The sequence below is a fragment of the Phacochoerus africanus genome, chromosome 7, assembly GCF_016906955.1.
Source record: "Phacochoerus africanus isolate WHEZ1 chromosome 7, ROS_Pafr_v1, whole genome shotgun sequence".
NCBI classification, from domain to species: domain Eukaryota; kingdom Metazoa; phylum Chordata; class Mammalia; order Artiodactyla; family Suidae; genus Phacochoerus; species Phacochoerus africanus.
The window spans coordinates 68,877,762-68,898,029 of NC_062550.1; the positions used below are offsets into that span (position 1 = coordinate 68,877,762).

General features: G+C 51.9%; 1 protein-coding gene across 2 annotated transcripts in view; it reads right to left on the reverse strand.

The window, feature by feature from the left end:
- NTF3 (neurotrophin 3) overlaps window positions 1-19,591 on the reverse strand; it is a 71,468-nt gene extending 51,877 nt beyond the window's left edge. The window contains exon 1 of one of the 2 annotated variants that reach the window (XM_047787772.1): window positions 19,341-19,591. In XM_047787772.1, the coding sequence (XP_047643728.1) occupies window positions 19,341-19,358 (18 nt within the window). In that variant the 5' untranslated portion in view covers window positions 19,359-19,591. Of the gene's footprint in view, window positions 1-18,295; window positions 19,100-19,340 lie in introns of those variants that run through there. The other variant, XM_047787773.1, reaches the window with a different exon arrangement.
- Between the last annotated feature and the right edge of the window lie 677 nt (window positions 19,592-20,268).

Consider the following 20,268-nt stretch of genomic DNA (forward strand, 5'->3'; position numbering starts at 1 on the left):
AGTCAGATTTGTTTCCACTGCGCCACGATGGAAACTCCCTGAGCAAATTCTTAAAAACCATCACATTAAGAACCCTCCTCTGGAGTTCCCATCATGGCTCAGGGGAAACAAATCTGACTAGCATCCATGAGGACACAGGTTTGATATGCCATGGATGCAGCCCAAAAAAAAGCCAAAAAAAAAAAAATGAAGAAGAAGACCCCTCTTCTGGGAGGGCCCTGATGGGCTAATGGTTAGCATTCAGCGCTTTCATTGCCGCAGCCTGGGTTTAAACCCCGGTCTGGGAGCTGAGATCCTACATCAAGCTATTGCACACGGGCAGCCAAAAGGAAAAAAATAAAAAAATAAAACTCTCCTCTGGGTTCAGAAACGGGTTCTCTATCTGCCTAGGACTTAAGGGTCTGAATCTTGGCCATTTCAGATCTTGCTAGAGCCTTCATGGTTTCCCGTTGGGTGCAGCTTGGAAAGGGCAGGTTTAAAAAGGACAAAGCTCACACCAACCGGGCCCTGCCTGTGTATGGTGAAGACCCCACTTTCTGAATGTAAGAGGCAGAGCTGCGGGGGAGCTTCGTAGAGAAGCGCCTCAGAGGGATGGTGTCTCAGATGGGCCGTGGATGCTGTCCTTCCACAGGGCAGCAGGCTCCTCGTGCTCCAGAGGGCTTGTGGGGGAGATGGGAGCATCCCACCAGCCCTCGCCACACCTCCCCAAACTACAGGCAGAAGTCATTTCACGCCTGTCTCCTCCAGGGAAGATCCTGATTGGATTGTTACCCAAAGATAAAGACCAGGAATGGTTCCCAAGAGGCACTAGGCTCAGTAAGACCTGGAGTCCTGCAGGGACATGTAAACCTATCTTCCTCCCAAGAGGATGCTCTGTGAGGTCTGCTGAATTGTCACCCACGATTCTGCCGCCTCCCCTTTTTTGTCTTTTGTCTTTTCAGGGCTGTACCCACAGCATATGGAGGTTCCCAGGCTAGGGGTCCAATCGGAGCTGTAGCTCCCGGCCTATGCTGCAGCCACAGGAATGCAGGATCGGAGCCGTGTCTGCAACCTACATCACAGCTCATGGCAACGCCAGATCCTTAACCCACTGAGGGAGACCAGGGATCAAACCCGCATCCTCATGGATACCAGTCGGGTTCATTAACCTCTGAGCCACAACGGGAACTCCCCATGATTCTGCCCTTTGTTCACTGCTTCCCGCGCCCCCGACCTACTCTGCTTTCTGGTGTGGTCTGCATTCACCTGAGCACCGCTTTTGGTTCTAATGTGATTTCCTGATGCTTGTATTAGATGATCTAGGGGTGAGCGGTCAGTGCACAGGCCTGTGCTGCAGAAGCCTGCACCTTTGTTGAAAGGGTGGGCCCCTGAAGTCATGTGCGACACGACAAGACCTCTATCCAGGGGCCCCTGCTAAGGAACTAGCATGACTCTCTAACTCCGGTTGGGCCAATCAGAGTCTCACTCCAAGGAATCTGGAACTGGGGCCCTGGGATTGCCGGATGGTAGGCCTAGAACGGGGGATGGGGGAGTGGGGTTTAGACGCAGAGACAGCCCTGGTCCTATAGACAGAGAAGGACCTGAAGGCTCCAAGTTAGTGTCTTATGAAGTGTGGCCACAGCTCCTGCCCTTGGATTCCCTAAGAAGGCACTATACCTCGTTATTTCCTCCCTTGGGTTAACTAACAATGTTCTGATAGTCGTAGTTAACATGTACTGAACCTGACCGCGATCCAGACTCTCTGAGTCTCCACACTGTATCTTCGTCCTTCCAACATCATCATGTCATCCTTTTATACTTAAGGAAACTGACTGATAGCATCACTGTCAAGACGCCATAGCTGAGAAGTGCAAATGGGATTTAAGACCCAGCTGATGCGGTATTTTATTTTATTTTTTCTCTCTTACTTAGCCGCCCCTGCGGCATATGGACGTTCCCAGGCTAGGGGTCCCATCGGAGCTGCAGCTGCTGGCCTACACCACAGCCACAGCGATGCCCAATCCAAGCCACATCTGCGACTTAGACCACAGCTTTCAGCAGCACTGGATCCTTCACCATCTCAGCAAGGCCAGGGATCGAACCCGAATCCTCATGGACAGTATGTTGGGTCCGTAACCCACTGAGCCACAATGGGAACTGATCCTCTATTTTAATTACAATACTATGCAACTAACAAAACAATTTTCTCTCTCTAAAACAAGCCCTTGCTATGGGGCAGGCACTATGCTGGTTTCTCCACTGTGGCTTTCGCGTTTCACTTGACCAAAGCAAAATTAAGAACTGAGGGGACTCCCTTCTCAAGATGGCAGGCTGGGTACCCACTGCAACCCTCTTCCTCCCGAATCAAGTCCATGTGCACAACAGAAAACATATTAAAAAATACACTTATAACTGCCTAGGCTTGAAAACAAAGAAGGGAGGTTTTCATTGGCCAAGAGCTACAAGGAATCCTTCAAAGAAGATCAAGACGCCACGAATAATTGAAGAAGCTGAAACAAAGCACGGAATCCACAGGCAAGGGATATAAAAGAATCTGCCACAGAAGACAGCCTGGCCATAGGAGTAACCAAGCCAGCCCTCGACAAGAAACAGCAAACCCCACTACCAGACAGACTCGACCCCCTGGAGGCAGCTGGAAGAGCGAAGAGGAAAGGACATTGAATATTTCATAACCTCAAAGATATAAGGCATTGTCGCCGCAACATGAGAATAGGGATGTTTCAAGGGGGTTTTCATAGTGATAAATACACAAACCAGAAGACAGGGAGGGGGGCCATCTCTGAGCTCTGCAACCAGGCCCATGATCCCGCTGGGAGCAGGTTCGGCCTCTCCCCTCGGATGCAGATATAATGGTGCAGGCGGTGAATAACAAGAGCAGCAGCTGGAGGCAAAGTCGGGGACTGGCCTCGCAGAAGGGGCAAGAAACCCCCACCAACCCAGTTTCCTGCACATCTCAACTGCCCCGGGTTGTCCACTCTCAATACCACGCCGTCCCGTGCACCCCTCGAGAAAGACAACACCCTGAATTTACACCCCAGGTGACATCATCCGAAAGAGGTAAAGTAACACACTGGTCCTTCCAAGCCACAGCTCGAACATGTCCTCTCATTTCTCCTGGTGCCCCCCGAAGATTGCCTCCCCACCTCTCAAATGTGGCAGGGACATCCAGGGCTGCAGCATCATTTACATGTTTTTTTTTTTTTTTTTTTAGGGTCATACTTGCAGCCCAGAAATCCCCGGGGCTAGGGGTCTAATGGGAGCTACAGCCGCCAGTCTACGCCACAGCCACAGCAATGTGGGATCCAAGCCGCATCTGTGACCTACACCGCAGCTCACGGCGACGCTGGATCCTTAACCCATGGAGCGAGGCCAGGGATGAAACCTGCATCCTCATGGACGCTAGTCAGGTTCTTAACCCACTGAGCTACAACAGGAACTCCTGCAGCATCGTTTTTAAGGAACATTTTCCCAGCCCGGCTTGGAGGAGAGCCGCCTTCCACAGAGGACAATGTGCTATTAGCATGTTTCGACCATAACATATATTTGTAAAGGAATTTCCAGCGTGCAAAGCACTTTCCAATGCATTATCTCATCTGAAACTGTACACTAATTATGTTAAGTCAGTGGAGTTTATTATCCCAGTTTACAAAAGAGGACACCAAGGCTCCAAGTGGTTAGGACCCCTGGTGAATAGAACCCGGGTCTTCTTGCTTAAGTCTTTGTATAGTTCATGGGGTTTCCATTCCTTCATCATGAGCTCCAAGGCAGAAAGAGCCCGAGAAGCATTTTCTCCCTCAACTGCTGTGTATCTACAGAGGGGTTATGGGGTGCGGGGAGCATTCTTAACTCTTCTTGCAGTCGAGGCATCTAACATGCCTCAGGGCTGTGAGTCACCCTTCTACCCAGTCCGTGGCCCCGAGTGAACACGTTCTAGGTTAGACTTCGGCAAACAAAATAACTCGCCTGGAACCCAGATAGTGTATCATTTTGTAAGATTCCACACATAAGTGATATATGATGCCTGTCCTTGTCTGATTCATTGCTTCGCTCGGTCTGATCACCTCTAGGTCCCTCCACCTTTGGTGCAAATGCAAATGAACTTATTTACAAAACAGAAACAGACTCACAGACATAGAAAAGAAACGTATGGTGGGTTCCCAAAGGGGAAGGGGGAGGGATGAATTAGGAGTTTGGGATTCACAGATACACACTACTATCTATAAAATAGATAACCAGCAAGGACCTACTGTCTAGCACAGGGAAGGAAACTCAGTATCTTATAATAAGCTATAATGGAAAAGAACCTGAAAAATAGCTATGTATGTGCATAGGCATAACTGAATCATCTGCCGTACACCTGAAACGAACACAACACTGTAAATCAACTATATTTCAATAAACATTTTTTTTAAAGAGCCCAGATATAAATGCTTCAGCTCTTCTCTTGTCCTTCTCCTTGAAACACTACTGTCCCTTGATTTAAAAACAGAAAGCCATGGCTGAGGGTGATGGCTGTGTGAGGCAGTGTGGCGTGGGATGGGGGGGGAGGTGTAGAAACCATCCATTGCCAAGAATGACTTCAGTTCCATCTGCAGGAATATATACAGAGAGTCCTGTGGGTTTCTGCTTCCATTGCTTTTTGCAGGGCTTGTCTCTGTCTCTCACGGGCAACCCCCTAGCAGTGCTTCATGCAGAACGAGATGCCCCCGCCCCAGCTCCCTGCCTCTGCTGCAGATCACAGCTGCACGGCCACCCAGCCTCTTCCAGGGGATCAGCATCCTGGGCCCCACATCTGGTCAACCTGGCTCCCTCCTCCACCACATCAGAGTTCCCAACCACACTCAGGCCACTCAGCGATCCGGAGAATCCCAAATCCAAACGCTTGCGGAAGCTCGTGTCCAGTCCCACACACCTGCCAGCACACACAGGGGTACCTTCTTGTAAAAGAGAAACCCAGGGACTGCAACCATTCTTCATGGTCCACTTTACGATTCAAGAGCGAGAACACATGGTTAGAAACAACGTTTTCAGACCCCATAAGCTTTTTCAGACCTTGATTTTTTAGCTTCCTTCTCTGACCTACAAGCCTTGGCTTCCTAACAGGAAAACGGCAAAAGGACAACTTCCTTCTAACAAAGGGGGCCCAGTGGCTCTTGGGAACACCAACATCCTAAGCCTGGCACGTGAGTGGATCCCACAGACCCTAGAGGGCAGAGAGGTGCTCACTTTCCTGTTGAGCTGCCCCTACCATAGGGTCTATGACTGGTCTGCAAATTCCCAGGAGAACCAGGGCGGGAAATCTGATCATTCAGAGACCACAAGCCAGCCGTTCTGCCCTCTGAAAGAATTGCAGACACCACACCCTCCAGCCTAGGATGAGGTTTGCCTCTTGCAGGCAGTTGGGGAATTAAAGAGATGCCATGTATGAAAGTACCTGTATAGGAGTTCCCTGTTGGTGCAGCAGGTTAAGGATCACTGTAGTGGCTCTGGTTGCCACTGTGGCGCGGGTTCGATTCTTGGCCAGGGAATTTCTGCATGCCATGGGCATGGCCAAAAGTAAATAAAGGCATCTCATACATAGCATGTGTGCTCTGGGCATCCTGGTCTCTGTTCCTCTCTCTGCCCTGTTGCCCACCCTCCCCCTCAACACCCGCTTCAGAAGATGGGGTGGGGAGCACTTCAGAAGCTGCTGAGCACCTGTGATCTGCCCTCCTGGTCCCCGCTTTCTGAGCAGGTGCCGGATGAGCAGGTAGCAGGAGAGGTCCCTGAGCAAATGAGCTGAGCCTCCCTCAATACGAGCACAGGGAGCCCCTGACTTGCGACAGTCGGACTTAGAATTTTTGGACTTCACGATGGTGTGAAAGTGACACATGTTCAGTAGAAACCGTACTTGGTGGCTTTGAACTTCTCCTTGGGCTGATGAGAGGCAGATCACCTCCCGTGACATGACGCTGGGCAGTGGCAAGTCCCATTCGGCCCCGCAGTCTGACACTGACGGCCACTCTGCAACCAGCTGGCCATTCCTCTTTTTCACTTTCAGTACCAGATGTAATGCATTACATGAGATGTTCAACAGTTTACTAGAAAACAGGCTTTGTGTGAGATGATCTTGCCCAACTGTAGGCCGAGGTAAGTGTTCTGAGCCCCTTTAAGGTAGGCGGAGCTAAGTTGTGCTGTTTGGTAGGTGAGGTATATTTAGTGCATTTTCAGCCACAACACTTTCAATTTATGATGGGTTGATGGGGACACCATCGAATGGGACAGGGGCCATGGCGATGCTGCAGAGGGGCAGGGCTGGGCAGAAGGGGTCACACTATGTGCCAGTGGTTCTCAACCTTGGCTGTATGTTGGAATCACCGATGGTGTTTGAAACATACAAATGCCTCTCTGCCAACTCTAGACATTCAACTTTGGTTGGCCAAACTTAAAAGATCTCAAAGAGCAGGTGAAGGACAGAAAAGTAAGAAGATGGGAGAGTCTCTGTGGAGCTAAGACCTTGGAGATGACACTGGCGGTTCTCTCTGGTTCCCTGTGCCTTCCCTAAGGGGAATTCCTGCATCCTCACATGCCAAGTCGCTGGACAGCATGCCAGGTGTCTGTCTGGGTCACTGTCACACACACCCTCCTTATCTATGCTAACCGGTGTGAGCTTGCAGGAAACTCCCCATACAGATCCACTATGAGCCAAAGAGGCTCTGTGAGGTCCGGTCATTTTCAGGAGAATTTGAAACACGCACACACACTCATCCATAAGAATCATCTATAGGTGGATCTGATGTCCAGAATCTGGGGCCCCACAGATGCCCCCCCAAACCTTACCATCTATCCACATTCCACTTGGAGTCTATGGAAAGGTCTGCAGAGCAAGCAGACCCTCTGGAAAAAGTCCCCATAGTGGTTTCAGATTTCCGGGGCTACAATGCCCAAAGCCACTTTCTTTCTTTCTTTCTTTCTTTCTTTCTTTCTTTTTTTTTTTTTTGATTCATAATCCATAATCAGGGTGGAAATGCACAGAAGATGAAAAAAAATGGTGGGATTCTCCGCCCCCCCCAACTGCCAACCAAACTCTCAGCCTTGCTCTTACACTGGTCCCTGGTTCCCCACAGCCAGAGCCACACCAATCCATGAACTGTCCCCTGTCCTCCCCACCTGGTTTCTTCTCCTCCGGAGCCAGGCCTGGTCAGAGTGACCAGGGATCAAATCCCACTTGATGCTCCCCTCTGCATTTCAGTCATTGGTTCGCTCATTCATTCATTCTCCATCAATCCAACGGACAGTCTTTTTTCCATCAAACAACTATTTATCAAGAGCCGTCTCCCCTACTGCACCAGAGTGAACTTTTCTTTGAAAACAAAAGGCTGGTCGTGCCCTCCCCATCCACCCCTGCTGGCTCTCATCATCCGTGGGATGAGGTGCAAGCTCAGTGTCTGCCCTAGTGCCTCTCACTTCCCTGGACCCCACGCTGCTCTCCATGCACCCCAGACCTGGGTTCCTCCCTCACCTGGGGGATCTTTCCACCTGCTTCCTCACCTGGAACTCTCCACGCCCCCTTCTCCGCCTACTGTCACAGGCCTGCAGGGAACCTCCCAGTGCTGCTCCCTCCACATGGGCTGCTCTCCTTCCATCTCTACCCTGAGCCCTGCTCGCTCTCTTTAGGCAACAGTCGTTGGATTATGGATCAAAAAAAAAAAAAAAGAAAGAAAGTGGTTTGGGGCATTGTAGCCCTGGGAATCTGAAACTGTGATGGTGCCGCAAGAAAACACAGGACAAACAGCGGGCATCCTTCTCCAACCCCTAGTCCCTTTTTTGTTGCCCTCACAGTCAAAAATTGGACCTTCTCTAAAGGCTTCATCCTTGACTGTGCCTCTGTCGGTCCCCCAAGAACTGAGGAGACTTCCTGCAGACAGACGGTAACTTGATACAGCAGCCCCGAAAGGAGATGTAAACACTGAAGGGGGGACAGGAAGGTAGATTCCGAAACATACCAGAGCCAAAAGGTAGAAGGGAAATGCTGGAGGATTAGAGTGACAAGCTGAAGTCTCCCTCCCAGTAACCCAACCCAAATTCAACTTGATTTCCTAGACTTGCTAATAGACCACAATCGAAAATGTTTCTCTCTTGTTCTTGCTCTGACACACACACACACACACACACACACCCAGAGAGAGAGAGAGAGAGAGAGAGAGAGAGAGAGAGAAGGACACAGAATAAATACACTGAAGGTTTCCTTGATGATCATTTAAACACTAAGAAAGAGAGAGAAAAAGAAAGAATGGGAGAGCAAGTTATGAAAAGCAACTTTTCCCCCATTTTAATCCACAGCCATCAAAAGTCTTAGACAATTATTTTTAAAGTCCATAAAAGCAATGTATGAATGAATTCTCACATGAAGGCAGCTTAGCCCTGAGCTCTGACCAGCACCTGGATATTTTTGAAGTTTCTTTGGGGACACTACCTTTGACCCAAGTGCTATGCACACACATCTTTGGAAGGAAGGTCCAGGCGAGACACAGAGAGAAGCAGCAGCCTGAAGCTGCCATCGCCTTGTATCTGTATGGCCCCCGAGATGACGCTGGGAACTTCGCTCCCTCCCACTGTGTGTTGGGGTCATCAGAACAGGACCTCTCCTTGAGATGCTCCCCCAGCAGGGGAGGCAAGAGGGCCTCTGGTCCTACTGCTCCTGGACAAGGTGGAAACCAGGAGCCCTGCCCCCTGTGTGCCACCGCAGGATGCGGCGCAGGGTCAGGGATGCTCGAACCCCAGGACATCAAAACCCACAGCCTTGGGTCAAAGGACCTTCTAGATCCCCGGACTCCCAGCTCGGAGCCTGGTTCATGGGATCACACGGCAACCTCAGGAGGCTCTCCCTGAGCCCTGGCATTTCAAGAGCAGACCTGGTCAACCCGTCCAAACTTGTCTTTCCCAATCACCAGCCTCCAAGGATTCCTCCTTCTTCCAAAACCCCAAAGCCTCTAGGATCCCTGCCACTCACTCACGTGCCACGTGCCCAACATATCTTGCCCCACCCTGCAGTCTATTTCTTTGCAGGTCTGCCCTGTGCCCAACTAGACTGCAAGGCTCCTGAAGGCAGGCCCCAGCCTGCCTCCCCCAGGTACTCGGCACGGTGAGAAGAAATGAGAGCAGCCTGAGGCCCCCTTAAGACAACACTTTAGATATTAAGCAGATAAGAAAAACATCTAACAGATGTGTTATGTTTTTTAAAGGCCCCTTCTACATTCCAAAGAAATTACTTAATAAGGACCTGATGTCTATTCCATTTCTGCTCGTATCTGGACCAATTAAAAACAGGATGTGGAAAAAAAAATGCCGAGGAGCTCACTGTGCAGGAGGGATTCAGAGAGGACAGGAGTGGACAGTAGATGGCAGCCTGTCCCTGTGTCGGGAGTGGTTCCAGAGCCAACAGGGGAGGCAGGGAGGCAGCAGAGAGAAGCAGCACTTAAGAGCCTTTCAGACAGACGCACCTCGCCTGCCTGGGCTGACAGCCACAAGCGAGATCCTTCTACTACCCACACGTGTGAGCAAAACGCACCAGCACATGCACCAACATCTGTGCAACACACACCTTCCCCAAACTCTCCTCAAGAGCCAAGGGCTCCCATCATGATGGGCTCTCAGCATCCATGGCCAGAGGCTTGGTCTGGCATTGGGAACCCAGGCACGAGAAAGCCGCTGTCCCGCAGCGGAACTAGGCGAAGACCATTCCTGGACCCTCCCGCCTGCTGCGGGCCAAGAGGATTCCCCATGCTTCATCAATCCCACCGACAAACGACACTCCAGCCAGGCATCTGCACCTGCCCCTTCATGATCCCATGGCCCCTCCCCAGAGCACACTGATAGAACCGGGCCACGGCCCTCACTAGCTCCCCGACCAACCCTGGAGCTTAGAGCTGCAGGGTTCATCTCTGCATCTTCTCCAGCATTGAGCACAGGGCCTGAGACTTGGGATGCTTAATGAGCCCATTCCAGTGAGAGGCTAGGAATGCTAAGTGGGGTGACACAGGGAGGGTCGGCAGAGGCAGGGAGCCCCAGGCTCCCTGGGGGATGCAAGGAGGCTTCCAGGAGAAAGTAACGGTGCCACCAAGATGTGAAGCACGCTTTCAGTTTCCTTGGTGAAGAAGGAGGGGGGTGCTTTCTAAGCGCAGTGTACGCACAGAATAAACCCTCCAAGGCTCGTCTCAAATTCAAGAACAGATACGTATTTCTGCCCCTTGTATCATCTTGCGATCAGAGAACGGTCCTGTCCATTTAAGCCCTCTCCCCCATCAAACCATCCATCTGGGTTTTTCTACGCACCCTCAATTCCCATACTGAATGACGAGGCAGGAAAAATGTGGGGGCTCATGGAAGCCAGATACCCTTCACTCCCCAGTGAACAGACAAGGCAAGTGAGATTCCCCATGGTTCAGGGACTCCCGGAATCACACAGTTGGTCTCTGGAAGAGTTGAGGGCGGAGTCTGTAGCTCACTGAATGCAGCTACCCAAAGATAATTTTATCCCACATAAACCTCTCCCTACGCTTCCAACTTCCAATCCAAGATCTGCCACAAATCTGGCAAGCCTGTTTCTTCGGCACTTTACAAACATGCACTCATCCATATGTTCAATAACTTATCTGGCATCATATAACTGAATTTCCTCCTCCATCCCCTCTGCATCTCTGCATGCAAGTCCTCCAGGGCAGAAGGGGTACCTGAAAATCCCAGGCAGGGATCACAGTGGGGGTCAGGGAGCAGCTGGGTCAGGGAGCAGGTGAACTGTCCTGACTGGCAGGGTCCTTTGGACCGTCTGATGAATCCAATTCCCTCTTTCTTCTGGAAGAGGAATAGAGGCTCATGGAGGGAGAGGGATCTGCTCAAGGTCACAGCTAGTTGGAGTCCTTTTAAGCCATTTGAGAGGCAAGCTGGGTGTCAGGAGAGCTGGACGCCTTCCCCATCATGGGATGCACTTGTTGGAGCTGCCTTTTCCCTCCTGGACCCAGTGGAAGCAGGCCCCATGTTCCAGCAGGAGTAAGTCTGCTAGACACAGAATGGAAATAATCCCAGACTGAGAACTTGAACTATATTCCCCAAGGGATGATCTGGAGCCAGAGGGGGAGGATATTTTTAAATGCCAGGGGCTCAGACCTAAAAACAGAGGGAAAGGGGGCAAGGCTTGGCTATCATAAAAAAAATGATAAGAATAGGGCTGTATCCTCTTACAGAGAAGAAAAGCATTACTCTACACACGGAAAGCTGTTTTCATGAAAGCAAACATGTATCTTTGGAGCACCCACAATTTCACAGGCCTTTAGTGAGTGTATGTTTATTATCACATTGAACATATTTTCAAGCAACAGGGCAAAGTCGTTCTCATTAATTCCTCTGAAGATGGACGTGTGGTGGTGGTGGTGGTGGATGATGGGAAAGTCAGCGGGGGTTGGAAAAACATAAGCCTTCAGTCACATCCTTTAGAAACACCAACATGCACCCCAAGAGCCCCACTGGCTTTCCTATTTCTGGTATTGCCCAGAGACGGGCATGTAGCAGGCAAGCGCCAGGGCTGGCGGACTCTACAACAGCTCTGCTGTGCATCAAATAAAGCCCAGAGACCCCAGTCCTTAGCAGCAACTCCTGCCGTCAACTTCTCAGCAAGAAAGCTATGTTCCCTTTGGCTGCAGTAGAGATGGAGGGAGTTCCCTAGCCTATCAAGGAAAGCCATTTTCCAAAGTCTGAAGAACCCTCATGTTCTCCGATTTCTTTTACTTTGACTCGGTGCAACCCTCATGCCAGGACTCAAGGATGCCGGCACCTAGCACCTCTCGTGGGTGAGTGGATCAAAACCAGATGTCCAGCTCCAGTCTCTCATAGGGTTTACAAGGAGGCACTTGCAGCTTAAATCAATACCCCCATTCTGGAAGGACAGATTTCCTTGTCACCAGAATGGGAAGCAAAGGGGGAAGGTGATAAGAGCTAAGACAGATCTGACACATGCTTTCCAGCAGGTGGCCAGAAAGCCTCAACATTCGTCTTGTACATGGAAATGAACCCTCCCGAGGAGCAGGTTACCCTGTGGGGTGACAGACTTTGCAGAGAGCTATCAAGCAATCTCCCATCTGGATGACATCACAGGACACAGAAACAGAATTTGATTGGCACGTGATGGACTTGGGATGGTCACAGGCTTCGGGAGAGAAAGCCAGCATGTCAACATCTAGTTATGAACCCATGAGCCTTAGCCTCCCATAACCTCAGTCTCCCCACCTGCAAAGGGGATTATTTGGGGCACTGAGATGATGATTATTTTGGGTGATGTTTGTAGTACTGTCTGGCACCTAATAAGTACTCAAATATTATCCATCATCATCAATCACCTTAAAGGTGGGTACTTCTCTTAGTTAGAAACACTGACACTAACAGGCACTCACGTGGAAGCTGGGTGAGTAACATCAGGTCTACCAGAAAGCCAAATCCCACCCCCTTCAACTCTGTACAGAGTGTGCAGGGTAAGCCAACTTCAAGAGCATTCTTGGCCAAAACAAAACACCATGGCACGTTCTTTGCATGCCTTACTGCCTTTGACTCAGTCATTCCTCAAAGATAAAAATGGGAGCTCCCTTAGGGTGTGCCAAGATGCACTCCAAGCAAAGCATATTAGCGCTGATTGAGTAGGAGGATGAAGCTACTGTAGAATCCTCAGATGGTGCAGTTGGAAGGAGCGTCTGAAATCCTCTAGTTCAGGCCTTCATTTACAAATGGGTAAGTCAAGGTCTGGAGAGACCATCCAGGGTCACACAACAACAGCTGATTAATGATAGGGCTTGCTTGGTCTCCCACCTCCAAGCAGCAGGCTTTCTGCTGCCCTAGGCTGCTTAAGATGATCTCAGCCTAGGATCTTTTGAGAAGAGTAAGCTACCATTGACTCCTACTGCTCTGGCCTTGAATGAGCAAGAACATCAACCTTTTGTAAAAGTTGCCAACTCAACAAATCCATAGAAAACTGGGACTCTACAGATTTCTCTTCTGGAAATGCTGTTGAAAAATGAGCAATCACCACAGACCACACCAAATTTCACCTCAAAATCCTTCTCCAGCCAAACCACACTGACGGAGGTTTGCCCTGCGAGGATGCAGAGAGCCACGGACAGCTTCTGGTGGTTCCCAATGAAGACTGCTTGAGAAGGACTACGGCACAGATACGGACACAAACAGCCGATGCATTCTAACTACCCAGGGATGTGCGCACACTTAGCCCCTTGGTACTTTTAGGTAGAAGGAGAGTCTGACTTTTTGAAAAACCATCACCACCAATGAAAAAGACTTTAAAGATGTTGGCCCACCTATATGTGCTTTCATAGGTTCTCAAGTGAGTCCTCTGAAAGACTTCCTTGTTTGAGCCCTGATCTTAACAGGAATTTGTCAGGGCCAGGATGAGGTACCATCCGCACTGGCCTCCTACTTCCCAAAAGCTCACACATCCTCCATCCCTATATGCCAATGATTTGAAAAAAAACCTGCTCCCAACTTTTGCCACAAGCTAGCTCTTCTGCAAGAAGCAATACAATGAGACTCCAATCTGAGCCGGGTGCCCGTATACCCCAAAAATAAGCTTTAGTAATGCCTCCTGGCTAGCCAGGGCCCCCCAGCACGCACACAGCCCCACTCTCCTCTCACTCTGCACACGCCTGTCCACCCACAAAGTATATCCACAGGCCTTATCAGCAGGGCCCCACGGCTCTTAGGCTTGTCTCCAGCACAAGACTTGGTCCTTCTCCAACAAACTCCATTTTAAATAAAACTAAGTTGAAAACCCTAGCAACGGTCTTTAGTTCAACACCCTCACCACCAGAAACTGCCTGTCTCATGAAAGAGTACAACAGCAGCGGGTGAGGCTGGGAAGCAGAGTGGTGAGTTTTAAAGATCTTTTGTGTCGGCCTGACTCACTTCACTCACTTCAGCCAACACATGGATTTGCATTCCTTGCATTTGGGGTGAGAGCGCTGGAACTGCTCAGGATACAGTCTGGAGAAGCCTGGAAGCAAGAGCTGCCTGCTCCGTTAGGTGGCGTGGATAGAGCAGAATGGGGCGGGGGGGGAGGGGCGGGGGCTGCTGCACATCTCATGCATCTGGGAGGGGAGCTGCAGAGATGGGAAATGTTTTGTAATTAAACTCTGCTGGCCTGTCCCGCCTGGGGAATGTGAGACCCATCAGCAGTGACCTCTTCCAATCAACTTAATTGGCCCGATCTCGCCAAGAAAAGCAACGGAATTGGTTTAGTGCCTCATGGAAATAGCTTAGCTCCCGACTATTTATGGCCACTGAACTCAAGGATGGGAGCCTGACTTGGAGCCAGCGGTTGACAGCATGTGCTGACTTCTGGGAGGACTCAGAGGCTTTAGTGGGTTTCCTTACCCCTCTTTTTTGGTCTCCATTTCTGCCTCTAGGGAAAGAGTCTGGACCAACTTGCTGCACCGGGCGCCCACCTTGTGCAGATCCAGAGCCCATTCCGTCCTCTTCCAGGCAGGCCCTGGCCCACCAAGGACCCATAGTCCAGAGAGAAAGAGACCCAGGATGGCTGGACTTTGCTCCTCTTTTATTCTAACTTGCCAAGCACGGTGACTCTTTCCTCTGTTCTCAAAGTCACATTTGTTTTGGCGTCAAGGTCTGCAGGATAGAAAACTGTCTGCCTCTGGTAATTAATAACACTGATTTGTGGAGTTCCCATTGTGGCACAGCAGAAATGAATCCAACTAGTATCCGTGAGGATGCAGGTTCGATCCCCGGCCTTGCTCCCACTGGTCAGGGATCTGGCATCGCCATGAGTTGTGGTGTGGGTCGCAGACACAGCTCAGATGCCACGTTGCTGTGGCTGTGGCATAGGCTGGCAGCTGCAGCTCTGATTCAACCCCTAGCCTGGGAACTGCCATATCCTGCACATGGGGCCCTAAAAAGACAAAAACCAAACAAACAAACAAACAAAAAAAGCCTTGTGGATCGCCTTTCTTCTGAATAGTTCAAAGATCTCTTATGAATACTGACCGCCATCAATAATAATCTAGGTTTGGCTGTGCCCATTTTCTGGATACATAAACTGAGGCAGTTACAGAACGTTCTGATTTGCACACTGAGTAGCAGACACACAGTGGTATGAAGGCTATTTTACTAACTTGCACTGGAAAGAGAAGGAGTCCAGAACCCATTTTTACAAGGGTTTGCATCCCTGCTAGCACCTGTATTCAACTTGACATCATCTCCGAGTAAAGCTTTGTACCCCTGAGTACACAAGCTTTGACTGGGGGAAAAGCAGAGCGGACTTTCCTCCTCATTGAGTCACTCTAGACAATGCCATTTCACAAAAAGATGAACAATGGAGAGAGGACAAGAAAGCTTAGAAAACTTTCCTGGAAGTCACCCTGTTCCAAAGCAGCAGAGCTGGACTAGGCAGAGATGGACTAGAATCAAGGCATTCCCAGTGGGGAGTCTTCCATTTCCAACACGCCGTCCTCAGAAATACTGCCCTGAGATCCTCTGACCACGGGTCAAACCCTGTACCAACCCTCTCACATAGATGAACCGCCCCTAAAAATAAGGTAGGACTTCAAAAATGGCATCGCTGTCATTTCATGAATTCATAAATGTCATGAGTCAAATAAATGAGGTTTATTCCCCCAAACATAAGCCCTCACACCTAATAAACGAGGTTCCAGGTCAGCAAGTGTGTGCAGCCAAAGCACACCCCGCCCCCTGCTCTGTTCCAGTTACTTCCCTGGCTCTTGCTGGTATGAACCCAACCCACCTCAGGGTCCCCTCAATCCCCAGATGCTTCCTGAAGCCGGAAGCCTTTCTTTTTATCTGTACCTTTTTCAACTTAAGATGCACACTTGAGCATCCAAGGTGTTTTCTGTCCTTTTCTGGACACAAAGAATTCCTGCAAAAACATATGTTCCATCCTCCATGCTAGCTTCCTCCCAGTTATTGAACCCCAGCCCCACAGTGTGTGTGTGTGTGTGTGTGTGTGTGTGTGCATGTATGCACACGTGTGTGAGCGCCCCCCCACACACACACACACCAGGTTACTTTTACACTCGGCCCAGAAGGCATCAAAAGTTAACAAATACTCCCAACCTGCATCCTCCTTGCATCTTCCTGATCACCGCCTCACCCCTGCTCCAGCTCCAAGTATGAAGTTTCACCCCTTCTCCACGCTCTCAGGAACTCAAGCCCCCAATGTATCAAGTCCTGTCTTCTGACCTGGCCCAGGTCCCACCCGCTACAAGAAACAGTAACAGCCCTCAGCCCCCTCCCTGACACACAAAACTATACATCATAGTTATTTTTATGCCTCCTTTTTACAAAACCACAGATATATTTCAAGTCAGCCTCCCTTTGGCCTCCAAGATCCATAAACATCTCTAGAAACTGAATTTATAGTTCTTGAGGAAATCTCAACTAGCCCGGAGCTCTCCTGGTTCCTCCTGGCAAAACTGCAGCAGTCAGCTGAGCACTGCCGCTGGGAAGGAATTTTGCCAGGGCACGGTGCCACACCCCTGGACCCCACAATGGACTGAGCGTCCAGCGGGCATTCCACATATTTAATTGATAATCAATATCAATTAGTGAGAGGGAATTCCTCTATTAAAAAAGAAACCCATTATACAACATAATACAACATGCCTCTCTGCCAGGACGCACGCCAGACACATTTCTCCGCTCACTCCAATCTTACACACACATCCGCCCTGCTCCCCTCCGGGTGCCAACAGACAGAGGACTTTTCCCCTTAAATGTACATCCCTCCTTCTCAGCCTTCTCCGATGCCTTCCCCTCTGGGGAGGTAGAGAGGGGAGAAGGCAAAAACCACCCCAGCATCCTTTTCTGCAAATGTCCCACCTCTGAGCCCACAATTCTCTGTTCCCCATAGACCCCAATGCCATTCCAGCCAAACTTCCCAGGGCTCATACATCCAGTGCACTGGCTGCTCTCTGCAGATAATCTCTTCCTGCTTCCCCCCCTCCAAAACACCCCTTCAGTTTCCTCAGGCGCCCAACCTTCCACAAGGGTCCACCTTTGCTCCCACACACAGCTGCCCCCCCTCAAGCCACACCCACTCCGGGTGTCTGCGCAGGCATGCACAAGCCATTTGTCTCAAAGGCGCAGTACCTCTCCTGCTCTGACACCTTTCACAGGCACAGATTTCTCATTAGCTACACCTATGTTCCCACATGCTCTCACCTGCTGCTAGTCACACACGTGCCCTTGCAAGAGAGAGCCTCAGAAACACACACCTCCGCTGCACACTGAGCCGACTAAACTCCTGCTCTCTGGCTGCCCTGATACACACCCTCATGCAGACACTTTCCAAACAACCTCCTTCCCCACCAAAGGGAGCACCCAGGGGACCTGATTGCCCTCCCTGGTTGCAGACCCTATTCACACAGAGCCAAAGCCTCCACTTCAAGCTACAAAGTAGTCCTCTCCTGCACAAAACCGTACACATTCCCTACCGCAACCCTGCAGACGTTCTGCTCTCCCCAGACACTGTTCAGAGCCGGCTTTCTTTTCATCTCCACCCTCTCTCATCAGCATACCCAGATCTGAGCTTTTGAGCCCAAGGCAGAGGTGGCTGAATTTTTAGCCCCTGAATCCCACCCTTCCACTTTCTTTGTGTCGGGGGCGGGAAGGAGGCCGGCTGAGGAGGCTGGAGAATTTCTGAGCGCAGAGAAAAGAGAACCGACCAAAAAGTTCCCTCTCCTTACAACTTTCTCCATCCTGACATTTGGGGCAGAGGGTTTAGATGTGTCTCTGGCTCTACGTTCTGTAGAGAGAGTGCATCTCTTCAGTCTCCCAGCACAGGCTGTAAGCGCCCGAGTCCCGCTGACACCCACCCCTTTTAGCCCTCCCCCGCCCAGCTCCCGCCCCCTGCTCTTGGCGCACATAAACAAGTCCACGGCGCGCAGTTGCCAGCTCTCCATCCCTGAGCCCAGGGCTGAGGCAGCGTCCAGGCAGCTGCCGGCACTCAGACTCTCAACCTGCCGCGCGCCGCCTGAGGTCGAGGTCAGGAGGTCTAGTTCGGTGTTTCTCACACCTGGAATCCCCAGCCAAGGATGCACAGAGAAAGAGCCATACTAGTCAGTAGCCCTCACCCGGTGTGGCGCGAGGGTCTCCGTTCCGCGCCTTTGAGGAACGCAGCAGCCAAACTCTCCCAGAGAGGCAGCGCCTCCTCGCCCCGCAACCCTCGCGCCCGAAAGCGACAAGCAGAGTCCCCTTCCCTCCCCGAGCCCCCCGCCTCTTCCCGAACCTTCAACTCCTGAGCGTCCCAAATTTCCTTCGGGGGCGACGGAGCAATTTGGTCCTTGTCGGTGCGATGAAGTCCGACCTAGTTGCGCGGGGCCTCGGGTCTCCCAGCCTCCCCGCACCTCCGATTCCTAGAGCTGGCCCAGGGGAACCGTGAGGACCTCCCCAGGGGCCGCCCGATCCCGGTGCCTGCGGCTCCTTGGCGGAGACCCAGATGCGCGGGCCTCGAGCGCGGCTCCAACATCTGCGCAGAGATCCAGGGTGGGGTTGCCGCCGGGTGGGACGAATCCAGGGTGGGTGGGAGTTTTCCGAGAAAGCTTTGAGCGGAGGCAGAGGGACTCCAGCAGGTAGCCGCGCAGCTCCAGGAGTCTCAACCCCTAGACTGGCAAGCGACTCTCCAGGTCCGTAGCTCCGCGTCCCCTCCCCCAGCCCACGGCCGGCCTGGGGCGGCGGGTGGGGGTGGGGTGGGGGGCGGCGGCGGCGGCGGCGGCGAGCGGAGAGCTCGGCGCAGAACGATCCGGAGACACCGGGGACTCGTGCGGGGAGAAGCGGCTGCACCCACGCCTCCCCTCCGCCTCGGGTCCTCCTGCCACCCCCTTTTGTTACGGGATGTGCCTGGAGCCTTCTCTGCAGGAGCAGACGGGTGTGCTGGTGGGGGGCTGGTGGTTCTGCCGAAACCCTTTCCTGCCCTTCCGTAGTCTCGCTTTTCCCTCGCCTCCGCCCCCCATTTCCAACCCTGGTCCCTTAAACTGATCACTTTCCCAGATTTTGGGCGGTTTCTCCGGCAGCCGAGGGACGGGAGAGAGGAGGTGGGGAGGAGTGTCCGTGTGTGCGCGCGCGCGGAGGGGGTGGCTGTGGTTGCGCCTTGGCCTGGGCAGATCCCGGCGCAAACTTCTACAAGGCACTAGCCGGTGAAAGTGCGGGAGCGCTGCGCGCTGGGGTGGGGGCGGGGTGCGGAGCCTATGCCCAGCTCCGGTCCCCCAGCCATTCCCCCCACCAGGCCCCCCAAGCCCCGAACCTGCCCACCCAGCGTGCCTGCCTGCCCTTACCGTGACAGAAGTAACCATGGCATCCGTGTGACTGTTTCCAGGGACGTCGACATGAAGAGAAAGGTGGACGCGAGCTCGGTCATTCAAAATCTCCCCCACCCCGCCGCCGCCACCACCCAGCAGGGGACAAAATGAGGAGAAAGAAAGGAAAGGGGAGAAAGTAGTTGCGCCGGGCTCTCTCGGGGGCCGCGCGCGGAGCTGCTCGGTAGGGAGAGGAGCCTTCAACTCTGAGTCCCGTGAACATAATCTGCGCGGTTATAACCAGCCAACCCGGCCAGATGGCTCCGCGCTCAGCGCCTTAACCCTTTCCTCGCCGCGCCGCCCGCCCCCGCGCCCGGCGCGGCGCGCATGCCTGCGCCCCAGCGCCCCTCCAGCTGGAGTCGGGGGGCCGGTGACGGGAACGGGGTCATTTCCCTTAGCCTCTCTTAAAGAAAAATACCCCCAACTTCCAAGCTGGTAGTATGCTTCAGTTTGCCCCCTTGGTCTCCCCTTTAGAGAGCCAGGAAGAAAGGACATATTCAACTTTTCACTGCACTTTACAAGTTCCTGCCTTCAGCCGGTCTCGTTTGTTCTTTTTCTTAAGAAATTTTTTAATTTTTTTTTTTTGTATTTCATTTAAGGTTTTTCTTTACAAAGGAAAGGGGTCTTTCTTGCCTCTTTCCTCAGGCGGCTTGGGTCTAAAGTGCAAACTCTCCCGAGACTTCGACCTTTCTTCAGCTCCAGATCTCTCCCCACCCCCTACCGAGCCCACCCCTTAGACTTTCTCCCTCCCCACCGAGCGAGCGCGCCCCAGGGCCGGACGCCTGCTCCCGAGCGTACTCGCTGTGGGACCAGCACCCAGGGCGCTGCAGACGGTACAGGGTGATCAAGCCAGAGAGGTATGGAGTAGGGGTTCGGGGGACCCAGGAAGGGGCGTGTGTGTGTGTGT